The sequence below is a fragment of the Sebastes umbrosus genome, chromosome 17 (assembly GCF_015220745.1).
Source record: "Sebastes umbrosus isolate fSebUmb1 chromosome 17, fSebUmb1.pri, whole genome shotgun sequence".
Taxonomy (NCBI): domain Eukaryota; kingdom Metazoa; phylum Chordata; class Actinopteri; order Perciformes; family Sebastidae; genus Sebastes; species Sebastes umbrosus.
In genome coordinates, this window is record NC_051285.1 from 18,893,982 (window position 1) to 18,919,807 (window position 25,826).

The window sequence follows — 25,826 nt, forward strand, 5'->3', positions numbered from 1 at the left end:
GCTTGTGGGGTGGTGAGCAAGAAATCTCCAGTGTGAGTGATGCTCGTGTTGAGTGGCTGTCACGCCCGGGAAAAAAAAGGAGGGGGGGGACAGTGTTGACTAACCTTAATTTCACGTTTAATTCACGACCTCCTCGACCCTCATAAAGGATCTCATAAGGTGGGAAACTGCGGCAGTTTATCGGGTATCATCTGATGCTTTTTTCCTTTAAAAACACATGTGGTGATGGAGGCTCCCCTCATCCAGACGCCTGCCTCTCCCGCACCTCAAAGACGCGCCAGCACATCCTCACCTGGCTGCGCACAAACACACACATCACCATCAGTGTATTCACAATCTGAGCCACTATACCGCCCATTCAACACAAACACACATCCCTGCTATACTGTTATTAGTCTGAAACATGCAGATGTTTTCCATCGTGGCCTCCTCGCGCTCACACTGGTGATGTGTGTGATTAATAACGCCGTGCATGCTCCAGCAGCATCACCAGTCAGCTGATGGAGGCTTGTTTTTTGGTGAAATATTTATAAGGTCTTGTCACGACTGAACTTAAACGCGGGCTGTGGGGTTGCACTGCGCGGCGGTTCATGCCAATATCTCTCCATCTCTTTTGTGTTTGCCTTTTAAAATACAGGGCCTATCCGCCCGTCATGGGGCTACGAGGCTTCAAGGTTGAATAATGTGGCTTGTGAACACGCAGCGGCTCGCTGTCAACCTTGTAATTCTTGAAATTTACGCGTAAAATGCCATCAGGCCCCGCGCGTCTCCTCCGCAATACAGCCCATTCTCCGCTGCTAGTTAGACATTTAGATTCTGACAGCTGGCTATATGGGCTACATGATGTAAGCGACTGATTTATGGAGCAAAACATGATATTAACGAAGGTGTGATGCCTACCTTGGTAAGTGGGTAGCCTATGGCTGGCGCAGAGGCAGACTATGCCGATATCCAGTTGCCCGGGCTCGTAAATATCAGACAACAACAACACCACGCCGGTTGTTGATGACACAGCTGTCTTGGTAGACGGGAGGGGAGGAAAAAAATCCTCTCCCCAGATGTGTCAATTGACGTGGAAATGAAAAATCAGTTATTCAGACGCATATCACCGGACTGACGCCTTTTCTTGACGCGAAGGTCTTCCATTTTATGATAAACAGCGCACTGTTGGAGCCTCCTACTACCGAGGCTCGGTGCTGGAGCCTGGCCGGTGTGAGATCTGATTGAAATCCATGATGCAATTCAATGCGACGTTACAAAAATGTTCCTCTGCAAGGTAAAACAGCCATCCTTTAAAAAAAAAAGACTCCAGCGCGAAAATAAACAGTTCAAGCATAAACAGAAAAAACGTCAAAACAAAAAAATGCGCAGATATGAGCGCGCTGTGTTGGTTCAAGCGCTGGGCATCCTCACTGTGTATTTGCATCCATATTAATATTCATACAGTACTTCCTGAGAGCAGACCAGTGGTTGTTTATAGAAAAAGAAAAAAGCATCCGAGGTGGCTTTGAGTCCAACTGCGACGAGAGGCTGTTATCTGTTGGCTGTTATCAGCAGAGCCAAATGAAATTTCCCTTCACGACTCATATTTAGCAGAAAGATTCAGCAGCAGACTCATTACATGTCCGGATGGATTCTTGATAAAGTAGCAGACTATAATAAACCTAGACTATATTATCAGGATACACAGAAACAAAGCAAAGCTGCAATATATGGGGATATTATGGGCGCGTTATAGTGATGTAATGGGAGATAAAATACTATTAAGTATAAAATAAGCTCACCATAAACTCACAGACATATAAAGTAGGCTAAGCCATCATTGGTGTGACATTTTGTTTGGACTATGACCAGTTTAATTGGTGGGGGGGATTAAATGTGATCTGAAAGGAAAGAAAAACACTGTTATTTATGTATTATTTTTCGTTTTTTAGGGGTATGGGAATTGTTACTATATATACAAATGTGTTTTTTGGGGGGTGGGTGTCACATGACCAGCTAGCCAACACATGGCCCGTGTGAGGCTGACACGCCCCCCTGAAGTCTGTGGGAGATAGGTGAGGAGGGCAGCTGAGAGAGTGAAACCTCCCTCTTGAGAAACACTGGCCTCTAATCATGTTGTAGGTTATATCAGTAGAATCTTTGGACTGCCACAAACAGAGCTGTACGGCAATGTGCAGGGGTCAAAGTATGTCTGTGAGGGGTCACCTCAACACCTGAATAGAGACCACACCTTAATATCATATCATCAGGCATTGGTCAAAGTAATTTAGAGCAGAAAACTGAATTCCTACAAGCAGTGGTGGAAGACGTACTCAGAACTTTTACTTCAGTGGAAGCAGCAACACCATGACGTAGAAATACTCTGTTACAAGGAAAGTCCTGCATTCAAGATTTACCTGAGGGAAAAAGTACTAGCTAGGGATGGGCCATACTAAACTTTTTAAATTCCATAGGATACGATACTTTTTGTTACAATTTTACCAATACCAATACTGATCATTTCTTAAATGGGTGTGTGATTTGTCAAAATCATAGTCATTTTTAGAAGAAAAAAAAATAATTACTCAAAGGCAAGTCACATGACACATACCAGCCATTAATAATAAATTTGTTACAAAAGCAAATATAAGTAGGCCTATAATTGAATAAAATGTTTGTGTCACTAAGTTTAAAAAAAAAAAAATAGTCCAGTATTTTACAGAAACACGATTAAATAGTAAGCCTTATAACTTTCAGGGTGTGTTGTTTTTAAATGTTTGAAGAGGGACTCATGTTGCTGTGTTGTGCACTTTATTGTCAAAAATCCTGCATCTTTCTGTATTTTTATCTACAGATGTCAAGAAGCACCACACACAGTTTCCTTTCTGTCATTCTCTCACGTTTGACGTGGAAGTGTTCGACTGCGCCGCCTGTGTGCTAGGTCGTGATGTCACATTGGTTTCCACAGTCATGTGACACGGGCCAGCTAAATATGTCAGGGCTGTTTTAGGCACAAACATTTTACAAAAGCAGTAAAAACGTTTGGAAGTGATGCAACCACCGACGTTTGTATTTATATAATTTTATTATCGATATTTTTTTAGGTAAAATGAGTAGCTTGTGTGAGTATCGAAAGTATCAAGACCACAGTATCGATTCACCCATCCCTCCTACTAGCATCAAAAATATACTTCAATCACCAAAAGGCAACAGTACTCATTATGCAAAATGGCCCATTTCAGAATAATGTACTGTACATTATATTACTGAATTATAAATATTGATGCATTAATATGTACATTACTTTCATTTTTAAAGCTGTAAAGATGGGGCTTATTCTTCATTATTATATAAACTGCAAGGTAGATCTGTGAATTTTACCAAGGGATCAATAAAGACTTTTATCCATAACAATACATCATACTTGATTTGTTGATAAGATTTTGTATTAATAATCCAAGTGTGCACAGTAACTAGTACCTAAAGTTATCAAATAAATGTACTTGAGGATAAAAAGTACAATATTTCCCTCTAAATTGTAGTGGAGTAGAAGTATAAAGTAGCAGAAAATAGAAATACTCAAGTACAAGAACATCAATATTATACCTTTTCAAACTTGACAACATAAACAATCTAAATGGGTCACTTTGTATTTCCTGTTGCAATGTTTGTTAATGCAGGAGCTGACAGGAAGTAAACTTGGACCAAAGCTGGTGCCCTAGCAACAGAATGGCAATGAAAAGGTCAATACTTATATGGCCCTTATTTAGATTAAAGCTGTAGGGGATAATTGGTCATAGTTCAGCCACTTTCTAGTTTGGCCTCTGTAACAAAAGCCTCGCCATCACAGTGTAATTTCAAAGAGTGTTTTTTCAATTGTCTCTTTGAAAAGCTGAAACATCGTCCCTGGAACTTATCTGTCTAAATTATATATTCTTTCTGTCTAAATGTATGTTCTAAAATGAATCCGAATTTACTTCTCTACCAGCAAATAACATTTTAAAGTTTCATTCTATAGTACTATGGTGTACGGTCTGAGACCTTGCTCTATATATAAAGCGGCTCGAGATAACGTTTGTTATGATTTGACACTATATAAAAATAATTGAATTGAACTGAATTGAATCTATTGTTAGCATTCAACAAATAGACCTACCATGAGGCTTTGACAGAACAGACACACATGGGATTAATGTTGAAGTCCCTACACAGCCACAGTCCACCCTACGCAGGTGCTTTCCATTAATTAGCCTGATTAGACCTCTACTAAGGACTGTGTGGGTGGACAGACTCCAATTGATGACAGACTCCCTCACCTGCTGAAAGTTTTGTTGCACCTGTTAGGGCAGGACAAGTTACATTGTTGCCATTCTTATTGGTTCACAGAGTTCGGTGATGTCACATAACGCCCAGCAAAGCTCCACAACATCTTCAACCTGACTGGACATCTATTCAGCCGGGGGAATTGAAAACACCTTTGCAGGTGGTACAGGAGCATAGGCTCTTCTCATTCTCCAATTTTTTGTGCCTCGATCTCAGTGTCCCATCTTGAAGGACGTCCCAACTCCTAAAATACAATACGCGAGGAGAGGAGGTGAGGAAAGGATTCAAGGATGTACAAATTGGGAAAAGGGAAAAGCCCTTAGACATGTCAAGTTTCCAAAATAAGTGTCGCAGTAAGCCCCGTCAGTGAGCATGCACAATACAAAATCGCCAGTTTTCTTTTTTTGCTGCCTTTTCCTCACTTTGTTTTACATTAAAAGCCTTCCCAGTGGTTTCAGGGTGCAGAATCCCTTCACTGCGAGAAGGCTTGTACTTTGAAACATCTGCAGGAAGTGTTCACTAACAGTAGTTTTACATCGGGAAGGTATGTAGAATTGATAGAAAAGATAAAAGAGACATTTGTGTCAGTTCATGAGGATATAAATAGACAAGTCTGCTTTTTACAATTGCATTTTTGTAATATCAAGTTGAATAATACCATAAGAGCAGATGACACATAATCTTTATGGCCACTAGAGTGAGAAATAACAAGAGAGACACACAACACCGAACCGGAAATTATGCATCCAATATAAAACTTTGTCCTGTGTACTCTCTGACGCTGCTTGCTTGTGTCAAAGTATCGGGGACGGGATATGTTATCAGCAGCTTTACATGAACTGTTTCAAAGTGCATCCTGCATGTGGTGCTTGTCTTCAGCTGGTGAATCTGCATCCATTCAAATACTTGGAATAACTCTAATAAGGTAAAGTATTATGTTTTATGCTTAGCAGTATGATCATAAAAGTTGTTTTATGTTGTCTTAATGACTTTTAGGCATTTGGGTCGTACAAACTTGGCTGATAACTTTTAGTTATAAGCAAATTAAAACTGTCTAGATTCGCCTGTCAGCTTATTCAAATGTAAGTTATTTTACCAGGCTGCTGCCTGCATTGACAGTTTTTAAGCCTATGACTTCCCTAAAGAAGGATTAAAGGGATAGTTCGGGTGTTTTGAAGTGGGGTTGTATGAGGTACTTATCCATAGTCAGCATATTACCTACAGTAGATGGTGGACAGCACGCCCCCAGTTTGGAGAAAGAGACACGAGTTACCGCACAGAAACAAAGCAATGTACTGCTGTGGACGGGGCCGGCAGCAAAACATATTTTAGTCACCTAAAAGAAAGGCCCACCTAATAAAATCAATATCAGTTTAAGTGTACGCTATACTTAGAATAATTTCACCGCTTTAATGTGCCGTCAGACAGCTTTTTCCGACAAGAACTGAAGCCGTCATATCCATCTGAGCTCTCGCCAAAGCCACCAGACTCCATTGAAATAAACAGTCATTTTAGTTGCTGGTCTACCGCTGCCTCGATCGGTTAGTTTGTTTGTGCCGTTGTGTGACTTTGGTTAGTTCAGATTCACCAAAGATCTATTTTTTTCAATGGAGTCTGGTTGCTTCAGTGAGAGCATAGATAACAACCCCACTTCAAAACACCCGAACTATCCCTTTAAGAGCGAGAGCTGAAGTGCTCATTACTGATGCAATCTGATCTGTACCATAAAGATGACTATCATAAATTTCATTATTATCTCAGATAAAGCAACTTTTGTCATTTCTACAGGCATAAAGTATATGATTTATATACCTGTGACCTTTATTGAATGAAAGTACAGTTTAAAATTATCGACTGCTGAAAATTGATGGTCTTGCCTCCAGGTTGCAGGAATGACTAAAGAAAAAACTCAGTGGAAGGAGTTTTTAGAGGCAATAAGCATTCTGCAAATGATACTAACCTTTCTCTTCTTAGGTAAGATCCCACTACATCAACCCTTTTAGATTTTGTATAACATGACACTAGAAAGTATGTCACATGATAATTTTTGTTATAAGTACATTAGCTCACCTGTTAATTCACAAGCTTGCCACTGTATCCTTAAAACAGTGGCAACTGTATTCATTTTTATCTGAGCTAACTGAAGACATCTCTTGTACCTCCAACATATGGACTCTGGTATTGTCCAAAACAACACAATACAACATCAGGAGTGGCCTGTATTATCTTGATGGTGTACCTTATGTTTACCTCACTGTGGCCACTCGCCACTTTGTACTTCATATGGATGGTGATGGACTGGCAAACCCCTGAAAGAGGTAAAGGAATTTACGTCATTCATGCATCCATGACATGGAAGAATCCCATACATTAGCTGTGTATCAACTCTATAATACAATATATAGTAATTATAAGCAGGTTCTGTAGTGGAGGAGTGACAAAATATAGTTTATTTTAAAAAGTCAGCATGTAAACTACATTGTTTGTTTGGTGTGTTGTTGAAGCACTATTTTTCCATGATGCACTCCACAAGGAAGTGGAGGACTTACTCACAGCTGGAAATCATTCAAACAAATTATGGATGATGGACATTTTAAACAAATTAAGGATGATCGCAGTTTGATTGCATCATTTCCTGTTAGTATAAAAAAAGTTATGTATTGCTGTGTCCCAATTTCATACTACATATTCATTATATACAGTATACGCTAATCCATCCATCATCTGTTACCGCTTATCCTTTTCACATAGGACATTGGGCGAAGGCGGGGTACATCCTGGAAAGACTATCACAGGGCTGACACATAGAGACAGACATACATTCATGCTCACATTCACACCTACGGGTCAACGAGTCAACAATTAATGAATTGTCTTTGGACTGTGGGAGGAAGCCAGAGAACCCGGAAAAAAACCTGAGGAGAACATGCTAACTCCACACAGAAGACGCCCTGAGCCTGCTAATCTTTATAGTATATTGTTTTTTGTACTTAATATACAAGAAATCAACACACTTAACCATTTTGTACTAACAGGAAATGATACAACACTTCAAACTGCAAATTCTTCTGCCAAATAAACTTAAAGAGAAAACAAAGTGATTTTTACAAATATATTATAGTTTTTTAGTTTGTATTCTGAGGTGTTCTTGGAGCTGTTTCACTACCATACACAATTAGTTGAAAAATAATTTCAGCTGTAAGCTATTTCCCCATTTCCTTTGTGCGTTGCATTGTGGGAGAATAGTGCCCAACAACAGCACAATCAAGTTTTAGTGTACACACTGACTGTTTTGAGTACACGTCATTTTGTCACGTTTCCAGCATTAACACTCAACAATTAGCTGTGTGCTATGGAATTGGGTCACAGCCCATGTTGATTTCTTTCTATAATAACTGCAAAACCAGAATACTACAACTATTACTATATAATGCATACAGTATATACAGTATGTATAGTGTGTAGTATGAACGATTTCTAATGTCTCCACCAGGGGGAAGGGAAAACAGATTTGTGAGGAAGTGGAGGACATGGGAGCACCTCAGAGATTTCTTCCCAATCAAAGTAAGTTTCACTTTGTATCTTTTAACACCTTCATCAGATTTGGTGTTCTCATCATCTGATTTGATTAAATTGGGTTGAAACACATGAATGTGACAGGGATTCAGTGTGGCTGGCCAGTAGTATAACTATTTTTTAAACAAAAGTAGCCTTAACCTTAAAGTCACTCTTGGTATTATCTGCTGCTATTATTTATTAAGGCAGGTTTACACATATGGCAAAAAATCTATAAGATAACAATCTTTGTAACGAGTATTCTGTATTTTTAAATGTCTCATTCAATGGCCTAATATACGGCGAAAGTGGTTTTGGTTTTATGGTTTACAGCCGAGATTGTGATTGTGATCAACTCTGTTAATGCTTAATTTTTCTTGCTCAGTTGGTGAAGACAGCCGAGCTGAATCCAAACAAGAACTACATCTTAGGTTGTCACCCGCATGGTATCGTTAGTGCTGGAGCCTATGCCTGCTTCAGCACAGAGAGCTGTGGCTTCACTGAGCTGTTTCCTGGGATGCGAGCCTCCCTGGCAACACTGGTAGGACTGTTCAGAATACCACTCTTTAGGGAGTACATGATGAGTGCAGGTATTTATAAAGGACTGTTGATACCAACCATATCAAACACTTTTTGAAATACAATTGAAACTGCAAATGGAAGACAAAAAATATCTACATGTGATTGTCTTACTTTGTCTGATCAGGCCTTTGTCCAGTCAGCAAACCAAGCCTCATTCACCTCCTTTCAAAGGAAGGCAAGGGAAATGCAGTGGTGATTGTGATAGGGGGCGCTGCTGAGTCTCTGGCGTCCTCTCCTGGAGTCAACACACACACAGTGGTCATGAGGCAAAGAAAGGGATTTGTCAGGGTGGCCCTTGAGTTTGGGTGAGAGCAAGCATTCTTAAAAATATACAGGAAATAACAGTGGACATATTATACTCACATGTAGCCAGCAGCCCACATCTGGACACACTGATGTAACCTCTTTTGATCTTCCACAGGGCTGATCTGGTGCCTGTTTACTCATTTGGGGAAAATGAGCTCTTTCAGCAGGTGATTTTTTCAGAAGGCAGTCTAGCTCGGAGGTTGCAGGACCTGTTTAAAAACATTATGGGATTCGCCCCGTGTCTATTTATTGGCGAGCGCTGGGTACTCCTGCCCTACAAGACTCCGGTCACCACTGTTGGTGAGTGTTTCATTATCCTGTAGGTAAGTCTAACTTCCTGTGCTGAGCCTGTTTTATTCTAACGCTGTTTCTTCTTCCAGTGGGAAGTCCAATCTCAGTGCCAAGGCGTGTCACACCCACCGAGGAGGAGGTCAACCACTATCATGGACTTTACATGGAGGGCCTGTCTAAGTTATTCCATGAACACAAGGTCAGCTGTGGACTTTCTGAAAGTCACCAGCTTCAGATCATTTAAACATTTAATTTCCAATTGAACTTGTTTTTATTTGGCGCTTTTAACGGGGCTCACCGCGAATGGGAGTGTGGATTCTGATGTGATGAACTTGATCTTAAATAATACATTTGACCCTGCAGGTTTCTTTGTTCATACTTTAAGTGCTGACTGTATTTGAAAATATTTAACATGATTCATTATTAGGATATGACATCCATTATGTGGGAATGTGTGTTCACAAAGCACTGAAAATGTTGATGTCTTGGTACGCTATCTTTGTCAGGATTTTCACAGCATAAATACAAGATTAGTGCATTTCTAATATCATTACACAATAGCTGAAAGTGTGTGAGGAACATGCGTGAAATAATAAATTGTTGCTTGTGTCAAAATGTGTTTGCTAAAGTTAATACTGCTGGTGCATTTTCATGAATTGTGTAAATGAGATCCCAACAAAAATGATACTGTGCTGCAGTTCTTACTATTTTCATATAGTATGACCAGGACCAACTTCAGAATGAGAACTTTTACATTTCATTTGTAAGTGGAGTGTTTGTACATGGTGGTACTGTTATTTTTACTCGTGATAATATTGAATAGTTCTTACACCACTGCAAGGCTTCTGCAGTTTTCTAGTTGGCAGCTGTGTCAAATGAAATGGCCAGCATGCAGGCACAAGTGTAATTCAATGGTTTACCTAGTAGAGGGCGACCATTCTTTATATCTGCTTCACTTTCTTTACCAGAAGGGTTGGGGGGAGGATCTGGAGACGTGCCACTGAGAAAATCATGAGCACAAAAATACATCTTGTTGAACTTATTTGAAAACAAAAATGAATGTGTTTTCTGTCAATATACGAAATGTAATTAATGCTAACCTTGATCCCAAGTTCTTATCTGCAGATGTCATACATTTCCTGATGAATTTCTTCTCATCACTATCTTGTCCTTGAAAGTCTGACTGGCTGCTTTTCTGTAATTTTTGGTTGCTCTGATCCTGTATGTCACACACAATTTGATTTCATTTGATAAATCATTAAATGCATATTAATGTGGTTTGATCACAACTTTATTGAGGAACCAATTTACAGCAGAAGTTTGTTCTTGTTGCACAATAATTACAAAATGAATGAAATATTTAGGAAAAAGAAATAATCTAATTACTACAAAAAGCAACAAGAACACAACGCTGGTAAAGGGGGGAGACGGGAAAGGGCCGAGAGAACCTTCTAAAAGAAGTCCATATCATCTGGAGCGTCCAGGTCACGATATTCAACGATGTTGCGTGGATCACCGCGTGACATTCTGAGATGGTTGAGGGTGCGAGGAGAAAAAACAAAGACCCAGGAAAGAAGAATAGAAATGATCATTAAAAAAAGAGGTTTAAAAACTCTCCAATAGCAGAAGATAGAGACAGCTCATAGCAAAATAAAGATCACACGTACAGTGGTCTCACCTGAGGTTGCGTGGCTTCCCCAGGTAGCCACCTTGTCCACGGAAGTTGTCATAGTTGCCTCTGCCTCCTCCATATTGGTTGGGGGGGTAAGGAGGTCCACCTGTTGAAAAGAAGGACTCAAAATCAACTCAAAAGTGACAGAAAAACACATTTCCACTATTCTAAAAAAGTACAGTCAGAGAGAGAACATACCACCATAGCCCATCAGTGGTGGACGAGGCTGTGCAAAGCCCATTGGACCCTGAGGACCTTGAGGAGGAAATGGCATGCTGGGAGAAAGCAAACCTGTAGGACAAAACCAACCAGAGAAAATGAGTTTATATTATTGTTGACAAAATATTCCAGTATTTAAGCCTTGGTGCACCACAGTGAACCGATTCATTTATTCAGTCAAGTCTTTTTCATAGACCCATTTTTGTCTTTTTTAGGGGGGTACAGGGGGTCTTTGTACATCAACTGAAAGCTGGGAACCTGTGTGTCAAGTTGTTTTAGTCATTAATAAGAAATAAACATCAATGAATTCATGAAAATAAATTGTAAAAGGTGTTAGAACATTATGATAGAAGTATATGATGGCCATTCCCATGCTCACTTATGTCTCATAAGTTGTTGCAGCAATTTTTGGGTTGATACCATTTGTTACACAGATTTGGTGCTAAATGTAACCATTATTTACCATACATGAAATGAGAAAAAAAAGATCAATAAGCCCTACAAAACACCACATTAGGTCACCAAGACCTTGAGGAACGCCATAGAAAAAGCCATGCTGTGATTAAGGATGCACCGATACCAGATCAGTTATCGGGCAGATACTGACTCAAATAGCTGGATCGGGTATCAATGACAATGGGGCCCATCTATTCAATTTAATATAGACTATATACTGTACATTACATACTGGAAATTTAAATCCTGTTTAAGTTTTGACCAATTTGGAGCTGCATTAAAAAGGTTTACACCGTAATTATAATTCCTGTAAATTTTGAAGATTTTTTACCAAATTGCTGGTGTACGATTTTTTATATTAATAACTAATGACAATTCACTATGTATTTATTTGTTACATTTTGTTTTACAAATGAAAACAATGTTTAAGTCAAGCCTGCTGCTGCCTTACACATAAAAGAGTGATCCCAGTTGCTTCCACAATTGAGGCTAACAGCTTGTTAATTAAACACTGGTATCAACCAATTATTGACCCAAAGCCCAGGTATCGCAATCGGTATCAAGACTGAAAAAGTCAAATTGGTGCATCCCTAGCTGTGATTTGGTATCAAAAACTTTTGACATTTCGAGATTTCTGCAAGAATTGCATTTTTCGATGATTGGATGGAGAGCACTTCTGTTCTGGAAACTGCTCAGAAACCCCCTTATTATCAATCTACCTAGGAAAGCCATCCATCCCCTAAATGCCCCAGGTCTCTAGTTTGTGGTCGTAAATTTTCATGAGGCTGTGATTATGACAGTGAGGTCAAATAAAAAAAAAGAAATGGCTCACTAAATGAAATGGCTACTATGGGGACTAACATCATCACACATGAATAAGATTGGGCTCATTGGATCCAAAAGAGTCTCAACTTTACAGTCATACCCAATTTATGCACTTGCAAGATTGTTTAGTATCTGAGTTGATTAGATAGAAATGTTGTGTCGACCTTGACCTGGGCCTGGAAGAGGAGGAAGTTTCATCTCTGGCAGTGACGGTCTCTTGGCATCCATCAGGAAATTGTTAAAGAACACCACTTCCTTTTTCACTTCTTCAATTTTGTCACCATGTTTGTTCAGGATGTGCTTCCGTACGAACTCTGGGCCCTTTAAATGAATAGTGACAATACAGTAATACAGGTTATGTACGCATCCTCTAACAGCACAAGAAAGAAATCATCAAAACATGTCAAACAACTGTGAGGAGATCTAATCAAAAGCAGATCACAACACCTCGACATGTTGTGCTGTCCTGAACACTCACCTTAAATTTCTTGCCACTGAGTGGGCATAGCCATTTATCCTTCCCCAGCTCTTGAGTGTTGGCATTCACAAACTTCTCCACCTCTTCCTCTGGATCCTTGCGGCCCATCTTCCCTGCTTCGTCCTCTGACAGGATTTCTTTTAAACTAAACAAAGGACTCAGCTTCTCCTCCATCATCTTCTGCCATTGTTGCACTGTAACAAAATCATGGACATTCAAAATTGTGCATTCATTGTAAAGTGTAGCATACATTACATAAATGTAGGATGTTTAAGTTGTTAAGAAACTGCAACAAAATTATGTAAAAGCCTGTGGGAAAACACAGCTGATGTTAAAACAGCACAGAAATACAATAATTAAAAGATCCAGCACACAAAGCTAAACTGGAATACACATTTTTTGCATAAAATATTTACCTCCTCCCTTCCCATTGTATTCATCCATGTTACATAACACAAACAAGGGAAACACACTGACCTTCTCCTTGTGTGATGCGATTAGGAGGGATGGGTCCACGTACATGGATCATGCCACAGCGATTGGGCATTTCATCCTCACTTGGGTATTCACAGGTGTTGTAGTAGTCAATTGAATGCACAATACGCAGATACAACACCAGACGATCCAAAACCTGGAACAAGGTATATGACAAAGAAACTTTAGAAAGACTGAATGTATTTTATTTCCAAAATTAGCCAGTTTTAGCCAAACAGCCAATTGAATGACAGACAGTACACCAATGATACAAGGAACAAAATCAATCTGCTTTCAGGGAATAAAAGGATGAAATATAATGCATTATTTTGATAAGGAATCGCCATGCATGTAAATTCATAATTGCGAGAGTCAAACCTTTGCTAGTTTGTCATCCCTCTCCACAGTCGTCTCTGCAGGGTTTCCTTCCTTGGCGCTCTCCTCAGAATCCATCCCGCTCCCGGAGCCCAGGAGCTCCTCCTCCTCAGCGCTCACCTCCTCTATCAGGTAATCTGTGATGTTCTTCAAGATGGGGTTCTGAGCCGGCAACTTTTGAAATCATAAACCACACATAAATGAATAATTCAGTTATAGCAAGATCATTTGAGGGCAATCTGTTTAAACTGTAACTGGTGATGAGAGCTGTACCTCAGTGCTCTCTCTGTGCCTCTCTTCCTGGGACTTGGTGCTCCACAGGTCTCCTTTCTCGTCCAAGGCATGAATGAGTTTGGCAGCCAGCTTGATGTCGTTGCGGAGCACCTGCTTGTGCTGAGTGATGCCATTAATGTTACGAACCCGCCGGGCCAGGTCCCTGTTCACCCCTGGTGCCAGTTCACAGTCACGCAGCTGTGAAGGGGAAGAGAGTAAAACAGAGTTTTAACGGCCTTAACGGCTAAATAGGAGATTACACAGGTAATAAAAAACAGGTGCAAAGGACGATCGAAGGCTCCCTTAATTCCATCATGTTGAGATGTGTTTTTTCTTTAATACAACAGCTATTACTGCAGCTCTAATTCGCTGACAGAAATGGTCAAATATTTTCATCATGATAAAAGAAAAAGAGGGAAAACAACAATGCAGTCTACATCAGTGTTAAGGCATGCATTTTAAATGACAATAGAACGTCCGATGCTAGCAATACGTTGTGCTTTACACATGTCCAAACCAGTGATTCACTACCAAAAAACAGGGAACAACTCAACATATTAATAATAAATAGAGAACCTATTGCAAGTTATTCAACACAAAACACTTAAGTAGCTCTTTGGAAAGATATGTAACACATACTATGCTGCACATTACCATCACTTGAAAACAATAGTGTCAATAGCTGAGACTGTCACACTTACTCGAATATTCTGAAGGTTCCAGCAAACCTCTTTGATGTTGACGCTACGGTCAAAAGTCACCCAGCAACGTCTGAAAAACCTGAAACAGCACAGCATTCATTTAACCATTATTGTGTCGTCTTTCGCTTCACACATTGTGTGACTAAATGAATACAACAAACATCATTTTCACAGTAAAGACCTTCACACGTGTGACGAATAAAAAACATGAAAATGTGAAATACTCGCATGCGAATATTTTGCATTTAAACTATTCATACCAGCTTTGATGCGAATTTGCGACAGTTATAACCCTTTTTCATCAAAAGGTTTGAATAGATTTACGCAGGCAGAGGACCAACTATTAGGATCCTATTGACCCAGAGCAGCGTCTGGCAGTCTGTCTGAGGTCAATTGTTGTATAGCCTAAACTACTGTAAGCTATTTTAGTTTCCTTTAAGCGAAATGCTAAGTGAATAGCGGTAGTGAATTTGCCTCTGGTAAACAGTTACGTTGTGTATATGTCTGGGGCTTTTATTGTGAAAGGTAAGAATGGAAGGAGTGGATCTAGTCTGCGCTGCCTTTGTCAAGGCTGAAAGGAGTAATAAAGTTTGCCGTCTTGGCTCGGATCACAGAGCCCCCGTGTTGTTGTACACTATAGTGCACGTTTTGAATATGTCCAATACGCACAACGGGATTGGTTATTGCCTTTATTTGCGGTGTGAATAAAGTTCCAGAAAAAACAATTGCGCCGCTTTTTCGCCATGTAATATTCGCGTTCTGTGTGAAAGTACTGCCAATAACAACAGCTTGAAAAACTATGTGCGAATTAATTGCACCAAAAAAACACCCCCAGTGTGTAAAAGCCTGAAGAAATTAAAAGAATGTTTTTTGTTTTTTTTAAACCAACCTGCGCTCTGGATGGGGGTCAGACAAGCACACACGCAGGAAGCCAGGGTATCGCCGACAAAGCTGAGAGAGAAAAAAACATAAAATGATATTGAGTCAAACATAAAGATACAAATGACTGTGATTCTACATCTCCTGGGCCATTAACACTGCCATCCGTGTTCAACTCACAGCAATAATCTCAGCCTTGGAAATAGAGGGAGCGATGCTCCTCATGAACAGAGAGAAGGTCCTGTGGAGAGGTCGCGGTCTGGGAGAGTCATCTTTGGTTTTCTTTTCTTCTTTGTTGTCCTCTTCAGCATTCTCCGTTGGTTTCTCCTCTTCATCATTAGATGAAAGAGAGCAAATTGGTGGGAACAAATGAGTTACAAATCTTGGGAACACAGACACGGTCTGGAGATAAAAGTCCGATGCTATGTATTTGACTCCTCACCTTCACCCTCTTCTTCTTCCTCATCCTTGTCTTCTACCTCTTCCTTCTTCACAGGTTTATCAGAGCAGTTGGAATTTGAGTCTGAATCCGATTCAGAGTCGCTCTCTGAGGCGCTGGCTTCATCATCGCTGTCTCCACTGCGCTTCCTCTTTCTTCTCGGCTGATAAATGAGAACAATTAGGGCTATTTGGTTAATTTCTGTCTCTTGTGAGCAAATCATTTCAATAATGGAAGCCACGCTAACCTTCTTGGGTTCAGGCGTTTCTTCTTTGGCAGCCTCTTTCTCTGCCTCCTCTTTCACATCCTCTCCTTCTGTTGCAGCAGCTCTTTCTGTGCTGGCAGAGTTGCTCTCCTCCTGTGGCACAGTTTACAGTCATCAACACAGCACTGTGAAATCTCTACTGCCTGCCGAGGACTGACAAGAGAACAAAACATACCTTCTCATTTTTGTCTTTCTCTACTGAAGGTTTGCGGTCACCATCCAAGGTTTTGAGGTCTTCTCTCTTGGGAGGTTCGGGGCCCCCTGAAACAGACGCAGACTTCTCCCTTTCTTCCTCTTCTTCAGATGGCAGGTCCAAGATGCGGAGATCATGATCCGTCCCTCCCTCCATCTTTATCACAGCTGAATGCAAGAAAGAGGATATGTGGTTAAGGCTACAGCTGATGACGGTGGCTTTTCTTTAGGTACCATCCAGTAATTACAGTCTCACCTGCATCCAGAACCTTGATGATGACTGTGGTCTGTTCAATGTCCAGGGAGACAGTATCAAACCAGCCATTTTCCTTCAGGAACATGAAGACATTCAGACGGTTGTGCAGGGCAGTCTGAGCCTCTGCCTTAAGTCGGTTGGCCTCATCTGGGTGATACTTGGACCTGAACCTGTGTCCAGAGTCGGGGTCCACAAAAATTTGGGGAGGGAATGATGGGGGTTGAGATGAACGGGATGTAAAAGTTAGAGAACAAATACATATTATATATCTACATTGCAACTGTGGTGTCATACGATGATTTATTTGCAAATTATAATTTCTTTTTATCATATTTTCAATTCTTTAAATCCAGATGGTTGTTTGTTGGGAATTTAAGCATCTATACAGACCATCATAATTAAGACTGTGCTTTCTGTGTTTTGTATAGCCTAGTCCTTGTGTTAGGTGTATGCATGTTTTGACTTTGTGATTATTATAGCTAATTATTGCAAATTATTTGATAATTTGTTCGAGATTAACTCACCATAAAATAAGGAAAAAACACAACAGAGAGACTATGAAATGAAGCATTCACATTCAGAATTTCACATTTAAAAATGTTGATCATTGAGTGGACTACAGTTACCTTTTGCTCTGCCAGTTTATTAACAAATAAATACAGAGAAGGGGTCTCTTCTGTGAAAATGCGCTCCACTTCACCCCAATGGTGCGTCTGTACACACACAAATTCGGTTTTGGGATTCGATTTGATCCAAATAGAAAAAGAAAGTATCGTAGAAAAAGCAGGAAAGCAAAAAAAAAAATCTCTATGCGCGAAAGACTACTTGACTGTCTATCTAAAATCCCTTGTACTGTGTGTCTATGAGCAACTGCATTGTGCGCAGTGCATGCCCTTGCTGTCTAAAACCGATTCTTGAGTTCCACTTTTTCTCATCTTCAAAAAAATGTTGTCAACGTAGTAGTAGGAAGGGAGGAAAAATGGGTTATGGCAAAACAGAACAATTTTGCATGATACCTGTGAAATAAGTGTAATAAGTATTAACAGACATTATACAACTGCAAATCTTGGAAAGGTTAAAATGCTAAATAAGAAAAAGAAAATCAACCCAAACAACGAGGATGACCTTTTGGTCAAAGCTAAAGGTAAATGAACAAAAAACTGTACTTAAATATTTCAGTTATGTGATTGTGAACAGAATTTAGAGACAAGTGTTATTATAGATTTACTGCACAACACAATGAAGAAGGCGGGGCTATTACACTGGATGCTATAGGTATACTTTATGAATGACTTTATTTCGTCAGATATAGGTTTTTATCAACACCTATGGGACCCTCTGTCAAAACTCATACAACACATATATAAACAATAATATGTGCATTAAGGTTGTATTTGGGTTGACTTTCTTCTTTTATAAACTACAAGTGTGGGAAAAGTCATTAGTAACAAACTATTGTGGGCCTGGTCCTACTACATGGGTGGAACTACTCTTGGGTTATTTGGCAAGCAACTGAAATGTATCTTATTAGCCATAAAATAAATATAACTACCTTAATTTCCAATGATACACCCATCATAGGACTAGGCCCAACCTATTAGATTGTTAATAAAAAAGCAATTATACCTAAAATAATAATGAAATAAAAGCCAAAAGGAGAGGAACTGGAAAAACTTAGGTGATAACAATGGTGATAGGTGATAAACAGATTAAATGATTATATAGTATAGCTCAATGAAAAGAATGACATATAGAGCAACTTATATTGATTATTAGTCAAGGCAACTGATTTCGTACCACTCTTCATCTTTGTGAGCCAAAAAGAAGTCCTGCATCTGCTGCCGGCGGAATTCGATCTTGTACTCATTGTAGCGTTTCACTGCCTCGGTCTCGTCCACAGAATCATCCAAGGACAACAGGAACTCCTTAAAGCTCTTCATTATGGGCGGGGGTGGACCCAAATCCATGTCATGGATGTTACCAAGCCTGATGGAAGAGAGACAAGTGTGATGGAGTTTTGGACAGGCCAATAAAACTAGTGGCTTTTTTTTATATTATATGCATTAACTTGTGTGGATGAGAGAACAAAAAACTGCTGTGATTATGCTACATGTATGTTCTCTCCCGTCTTTTTCTGTTGTTGTTTTTCATTTAAACTTCTGTACAGATCACATCTTTGCATGACACTGCTTTCACATACCTTAAGGTGAAAAACTGAATCCTTAAGGTTTGTCCGTATTTTTTCATCCGATAAAAAATGTTATGCACAGAAACCTTGCACACTGAGTCCGATGCGTTTTATTCATCTATTTGTACAAGAAAATACTGAATTAATTACGTGGGTGCGATGGATAGCGCTAGTCCAAAACGGGGCTAATAAATTAATGACATTGGTAAGAAGCTATCGGTTAGCTGCCTAGAGCACAATCACTATGGTCTATTCTTACATCCTTTGTTTTACAACCATCTTCAATTCCAAGCTGTTCTGAAATCACCTGCCACAATCTATCTTTAAATTCAGCATCTCTGTATTCTTTTGTTTCTTTATCGTTAAATGCTTTGTGCTGGGAAAGAACGTAAATGTTTATCATGCCATTTTGGATGATGACGTTTGCATGGATGGTGGCTCTGAGTGGTCAAACAACCCTCCTTTGGCTTTGACAGATGCAAAAAAACACAGAAAATTGAACCTGTTCTGAAAACTTGATAATGGTCAAATGTTTCAGAATCTGTGTATAAACGTGATTGACACAACGTGAGGTCATATCTATTTCTAAACGTGCGACAATTTCGGACAAAAAATACAGACTTGGTGTGCAAAGGCTTTTACTGTCAAATGTCTGTTTCCTTCAGGATGCTGTGTTTTGTTAAACACAATGGCATTAACCTTCACAAACAGACATATCTAATAGTTACAGGATTTAGTAGAAAGTTAACATTGAATCCTTAAAGGGTCATGGTCCCCAACCATGATTCCATTTCTCACCTCGCCTGAATGGGGATGCCGTGATGAGGCTGCATGAGGTGCAAGTCAGGATGGCCCCAATGCTGTGGTGGGCCATAGCTGGGCCCTCCTCCTCCACCACCGTAACCTAAGTCGTACCCCCCACGGTAAGGATCTCCACCATGGTCATCCCTGCCAGGGACAGATAAAAGAGCATAAGCAGTAGCGGATACCAGTTGCAAAGATTGGGGATTTGTGTTGTAGCTAATCTCACCAGTCTCTTCTCATGCGTTTCTGCTGGGGACTCATGTCGTGTCTGGGCGGGGTAAATCTCTCCCTACGGCCTCTGTCATAATCCCGATACTCTCCACGGCTGCGTCGTTCCCTGCCCCTGTCCCACTCTCTGGAAAGTTGATTTCAGGAGATAAACATTAAAATTAAAACAAATATTATCTCCAAACTCAGTTGCACTCAGTGTGAGAGCACCAGAGAGCCACCATTTGGTTGCATCTTGCAGGTTAGTTGAAGATGAGATGTCTTCATGGGGTATAGCTGAATCCTGTTTGACTGATAGTCCTCTGAGCTTTTCCCACATCTCTTTCTTACCTGTCGTTCCAGTCATCTCTGCGTCTGTCTTCTCTCTCTCTTGACCGGTCATAGTCGCTTCTCTCCCGTCTGAATTTGTCCCTTCTCCTGCGATCGTACTCATCATCACTGTCTCCCATCTCCATGATGAGAGAAGAAAAACATTAAATCACAATATGTGGTATGGTACGATTATAAATAACCTGATTGTGAGCTTAGTCACTGTAATAATAAAGTAAAAAAAAACGTACATAGTCAGGCTAAAGTTGCTCATATTACAGTATGTTACATGGAGCCTGCTTGAAGCCAAGCAAGCTAATAATAACACGAAAACATCCCTTTGCTAGTGATTTGTGATGTAAACTCAAATGTTCAATTAACACTTGTTTGTGCTGTTTGACCTGATAAATCAAACGGCTGTGGGGGTATTTAGTTCTATGGGGAGAAACAATAGGTGAAAGATGAAGACACACTGCTAGCTGTGAGATGGCCTCCTGCCAGAGAGACGGCTAGCATAGATTTAGCTAACGGAGGTCTTTAACTTGCACGCCAGTTACTGAGTTAGCGCTAAAAATGGATAATAACCAAATGACCAAAGGAGATACAAAGCTGTAACATATGTGGGGAATAAAAGTGTGGCTCGAGTTGAAACAAAGCGGGACGTTCTTGCAGTGTGGGTTAGCTAACGTTAGATAATCGGCTACGTTAGCTAGCTAGTGTTACCTAAAGAAATGCTAATGCTATAGCTTGGCTGTAGTCCGTTTTGTGCAAGAGACCAATAATCTCTTTGTTCGCTCTCTTGTTAGTTGAACCACCGCTATTACGATACAATATAAAGGTGCACATTGATACCTTTGTAATAGTTATTTGCTTGGAGGATGTGCGTTGTTCTTCCTCTCCTTCACCACTTCCGCTGCCTTGTCTTCTTCTTCATGTTTTTTTTTTTGCGGAGGTACTCAAGCAAACAAAATGGCGCATTACCGCCACCAGCTGGTATAAAGTGCACATCAAAAATGTATTATTTGTCCTGTATATTTCCCGTTAATTGAACATTTTTCCACACTGTCCGCAATATCATATATCATGTTAGTATCATATATATCCCGTTTCTAGCTCTTCAGTGAATTAATATGTTTATGATTAGGATTATTCAGTTGAAGATCCTGCAGCAGCCCAAGGCCTATGGAAAGGAGGTTAGATCGCGCGTCATCAACGCGTTATATCTTGGGGGGTACAACACATGCGCAGTAAAATCTGGCCTGCACTCGCCGAAATTAAGCCAATCGCAACGCACGACCACAGCTTCAGTTACACTGCGCATGTGTCATACCCCATAACCAAAGACCGATGTCCGCCCGTGGCCAAGCCTCCTTTCGATAGGCCTTGCAGCAGCCTATGGAGTTCATAAATCCAATTTGCAGCACCCATAGAAGAAGAGATCAAATTAGAAGAGAAAATGGAAAAGAGAAAATGGAAAAGAGAAAATAGTTTGCTAATAAATGGTTATTATAATAAATGATATAATATAATTATCAATTATTATTTTTATTCTAACCAAGCCAGAATGAGAGGAGAACTTTTCAATCTGAGCATTTCCATTTATGCTTTTCCATTAGGTTAAAGGATAGGTTCACTTTTTTCAAGTATATCTTAAAACAATAATCACGTATATACATTAAAAGATTTATTATTGGTTGCTGTGATCATTTCTCCAGCATTCTAAAGAGATAATATGAAGCATCAGCAGTCAGAGTTAGTCAAATCAAGTGGGTATTTTCCACAGTTACAGTCTTTTTTACTATGAAAATCCCTTTTTATATTTCCCCAGACGCTGCTTCTTTGTTGAGCTACAGTGGAGGAATAGTAACAGAAAGAGAATTTTATACTCAAAGGACTGTAACTTTGGAATATACCCTCTTAATTTGTCTAAAAGAATCTCTTCAGGTTATGAACCCCTTGTTTTTAATGTGTGTATACGTACCATATCTTCCAAATTGCTTGTTAAGAGCAGATGAGTGGTATTGTGTAAAATAAATGGTCACAGTGAAAGGGTTTGGTATTCAAACAATATTTTAATAGATTAAACTCTTATTTTACTTTCATTATCCAATAAACTAAGCACATCCCTTTTTAGTGCTTTTCCTTGTCCTTGCTCTGAATTTTAACTGGTGCCTCATATAATCCAGGATTACTTGCGGCCACACTTGAGTGTCCTCCATGATAAATGCAGATTCCACTTGTTGTGGGAAGGTATCCCTGGATCCAAAAGGAAAGTCTCCATTGGGTCCACCATTGGCTTCCAAAGGACTGGAGATAAGGTGTGGTTGGTCCAAAAAACCCTATGAACATGTAAACAATTATTATTTCGTCTGGATTTTGCACAATATTAATAAGATACATTTTAGGAATAACAAAGGACAATTGACAATTTTAACTGGATATTATTAATATTGTGGAGAAAATGCTTTGGTGCCATTTTGGCATTAAAAAACCCAAGCCATTTTTCTACATTTTGATTAAGACAATTTCTATATTTTTTTGACAATGTTTGTCAAAAAATTAGAGATTCACCATTTAAAAAGGTTGACAAACAATGAAAGTCCTTCTCAAAATATAATGTCAAATGTTATGGTACATTTAAATCATTATGATTGAATTTTCAGTGATGAAAGTCAGGTGGTAAATGCAAAATAAACACAGATATATTTAAATATATATATATAAAATATGTTGTAGCCATTTTGTTAATTTAAAATGTGTACCTTACCTCATTGTGGTTTTGAGGAGCTTCTCTGGAATCAAGCAGCACAAATGAAGATACAGTCAAGAATAACAAGAGAGACGATCTCAGCACAGAGGAGTATGACAGCAGTGATCCAGGCATCTTCCAAGAGAAAGTTCAAATATTTCTAATGCTTTAAAACGCAGCAAACCAAAAGCAAACTTGAGGTTCTGTATGAAGAATAACTCTTTACAGGTTATTTTGCTTTAGGGATTTATTTATGTGATGCCATGTCACGTCTATTACAATCCATGTCAATATGACTCATGCCACTATATCTATTTCTCAGCTTGCATGGAACGAATTTAAAGAAACACACTAGCCTTTCTACAGTCACACACATGCCATAATCCAGCCAATGGCTAACCTACACACACATACGTATCTGGAGAAGGTTCATTCAGCTCAAATATGAATTGTCTTTTCTTCAAAGCAGCAGGTGACGTGATTAAAGGCACATGAAAAGGTGAAAGTGAAATGACATGGAGCTTGTTAGGAGGGATTAAAAGGAATGAATTCAACTGTGGGAAGTCTTAATGAATACCCATTACCCCAAAGGGTGGCAACTCCTTATAGACCATATCAGCTGAACAGCTCTGAAAAGACTAAAGTATAAATGATATAAGTACTTTTTTCTATTGAAAAATAGAAAACATTCTGACTTTAAACAGAAAACTCATGAATGTGGAGATTTTACAGTGAACTATAAATGCTGCCATTGTACCAATTACATTTAAATGTATTAGATTAACCTAAAGTAGATATTTGGCAAATGACTCACCACCAATGGTATTAATATATTGGTTAATTTAGAAATAACAAAAAAACATAGGAAAACTGATAATTGTATAAACCCTTAAAGGGAGATTTTTCAAGTATTTACTACTCTTATCAACATGGAAGTGGGCAAATATTCATGCTTTATGCAAATGTATGTATATATTTATTATTGGAAATCAGTTAACACAAAACAATGACAAATATTGTCCCCTCACAGGTATTGCATTTAGCATAAAAAATATGCTCAAATCATAACATGGCAAACTGAAGCCCAACTGTGTCAGTGCGCTGACTTGAATATGACTTAACCAAAACTCAGGAAACCCATGGGTACCCATAGAACCCATTTTCATTCAGATATCTTGAGGTCAGAGGTCAAGGGACCTCTTAGAAAATGGCCATGACAGTTTTGGAAAGTCTTCACTCTAGCTCTAAAACTGCACCTGCTACAACCTCTGTAAGGTCAATTGCATTAATGCGTTAAAGAAATTAGTGGCGTTAAAACTAATTTGTGCCAACGCGTTATCGTGTTAACTTTGACAGCCCTAATACATATACTGTATATACACACACACACATGCATACACACGTGGACAAAATTGTTGGTACCCTTCCGTTAAAGAAAGAAAAACCCACAATGGTCACTGAAATAACTTGAAACTGACAAAAGTAATAATAAATAAAAGTTACTGAAAATTAACTAATAAAAATCAGACATTGCTTTTGAATTGTGGTTCAACAGAATCATTTTAAAAAACAAACTAATGAAACTGGCCTGGACAAAAATGATGGTACCCTTAACTTAATATTTTGTTGCACAATCTTTTGTGGCAATCACTGCAATCGAGTGATTTCTGTAACTCTCAATGAGACTTCTGCACCTGTCGACAGGTATTTTGGCCCACTCCTCGTGAGCAAACTGCTCCAGCTGTCTCAGGTTTGAAGAGTGCCTTCTCCAGACTGCATGTTTCAGCTCCTTCCACAGATGTTCAATAGGATTTAGATCAGGGCTCATAGAAGGCCACTTCAGAATAGTCCAATGTTTTGTTCTTAGCCATTCTTGGAAGTTTTTAGCTGTGTTTTGGGTCATTATCCTGTTTGAGGACCCATGACCTGCGACTGAGACCAAGCTTTCTGACACTGGGCAGCACATTTCACTCCAGAATGCCTTGATAGTCTTCAGATTTCATTGCACCCTGAACAGATTCAAGACACCCTGTGCCAGATGCAGCAAAGCAGCCCAAGAACATAACCGAGCCTCCTCCATGTTTCAAAGTAGATACAGTGTTCTTTTCTTTGTATGCTTCATTTTTGCGTCTGTGAACATAGAGCTGATGTGACTTGCCAAAAAGCTCCAGTTTTGTCTCATTTGTCCAAAGGACATTCTCCTAGAAGCTTTGTGGCTTGCCAATATGCATTTTGGCAAATTCCAGTCTCGCTTTTTTATGATTTTGTGTCCTCCTTGGTCGTCTTCCATTAAGTCCACTTTGGCTCAAACAGCGACGGATGGTGCGATCTGACACTGATGTACCTTGACCTTGGAATTCACCTCTAATCTCTTTGGAAGTTGTTCTGGGCTCTTTGCTTACCATTCGTAATATCAGTCTGTTCAATTTGTCATCAATTTTCCTCTTGCGGCCACGTCCAGGGAGGTTGGCTACAGTCCCGTGGACCTTAAACTTCTGAATAATATGTGCAACTGTAGTCACAGGAACATCAAGCTGCTTGGAGATGGTCTTATAGCCTTTACCTTTAACATGCTTGTCTATAATTTTCTTTCTAATCTCCTGAGACAACTCTCCTCAGCTTTCTGTGGTCCATGTTCAGTGAGGTACACACCATGATACCAAACAGCACAGTGACTACTTTTCACCCTTTAAATATGCAGACTGACTGATTACAAGTTTGAAGATACCTGTGATGCTATTTAAAGGACACACCTTAGTTTAACATGTCCCTATAGTCAAATTATTTTCCATCTTTTCTAGGGGTACCATCATTTTTGTCCAGGCCAGTTTCATTAGTTTGTTTTTTAAAATGATTCTGTTGAACCACAATTCAAAAGCAATATCTGATTTTCATTAGTTAATTTTCAGTAAATTTTTATTTATTATTACTTTTGTCAGTTTTAAAGTTATTTCAGTGACCATTGTGGGTTTTTCTTTCTTTAACGGAAGGGTACCAACAATTTT

General features: G+C 39.4%; 3 protein-coding genes across 6 annotated transcripts in view; 1 reads left to right on the forward strand and 2 right to left on the reverse strand.

Annotated features, from left to right (window-relative positions):
• The window catches only part of LOC119475642 (neuronal tyrosine-phosphorylated phosphoinositide-3-kinase adapter 1), a 38,311-nt gene extending 36,778 nt beyond the window's left edge, over positions 1-1,533 (reverse strand). Inside the window, exon 1 of the mRNA XM_037748520.1 lies at positions 901-1,533. The gene's annotated coding sequence lies outside the window, so the exon portion shown is untranslated. The remainder of the gene's footprint in view (positions 1-900) is intronic.
• A 2,889-nt stretch (positions 1,534-4,422) lies between these two features.
• mogat3b (monoacylglycerol O-acyltransferase 3b) lies at positions 4,423-9,654 on the forward strand. Of its 2 annotated transcripts, XM_037748515.1 has the most exons (9): positions 4,437-4,576; positions 5,106-5,230; positions 6,189-6,279; positions 6,516-6,623; positions 7,799-7,869; positions 8,246-8,450; positions 8,567-8,747; positions 8,864-9,048; positions 9,129-9,654. In XM_037748515.1, the coding sequence occupies exons 3-9, from the start codon at positions 6,198-6,200 to the stop codon at positions 9,281-9,283; spliced, it is 987 nt and encodes a 328-aa protein (XP_037604443.1). In that variant the 5' UTR covers positions 4,437-4,576; positions 5,106-5,230; positions 6,189-6,197; the 3' UTR covers positions 9,284-9,654. The 2 variants fall into 2 exon arrangements, with proteins under 2 accessions (XP_037604442.1, XP_037604443.1); XM_037748514.1 differs by lacking the exon at positions 5,106-5,230 and having other exon boundaries at positions 4,423-4,576.
• Positions 9,655-10,312: 658 nt separating this feature from the next.
• srrt (serrate RNA effector molecule homolog (Arabidopsis)) lies at positions 10,313-21,074 on the reverse strand. Of its 3 annotated transcripts, none has more exons than XM_037748510.1 (20): positions 20,925-21,074; positions 20,094-20,212; positions 19,762-19,890; positions 19,530-19,679; positions 18,341-18,529; positions 16,544-16,713; positions 16,271-16,455; positions 16,078-16,188; positions 15,834-15,993; positions 15,572-15,720; positions 15,402-15,463; positions 14,513-14,591; positions 13,812-14,009; positions 13,542-13,712; positions 13,167-13,320; positions 12,690-12,883; positions 12,382-12,532; positions 10,910-11,002; positions 10,718-10,817; positions 10,313-10,566 (listed from the first exon to the last, which is right to left on the reverse strand). In XM_037748510.1, exons 2-20 carry the CDS (start codon positions 20,210-20,212, stop codon positions 10,491-10,493), a joined length of 2,640 nt encoding a protein of 879 aa, XP_037604438.1. In that variant the 5' UTR covers positions 20,925-21,074; the 3' UTR covers positions 10,313-10,490. The 3 variants fall into 3 exon arrangements, with proteins under 3 accessions (XP_037604438.1, XP_037604437.1, XP_037604439.1); XM_037748509.1 differs by having other exon boundaries at positions 12,376-12,532; XM_037748511.1 differs by having other exon boundaries at positions 10,707-10,817; positions 12,376-12,532.
• Positions 21,075-25,826: the final 4,752 nt, after the last annotated feature.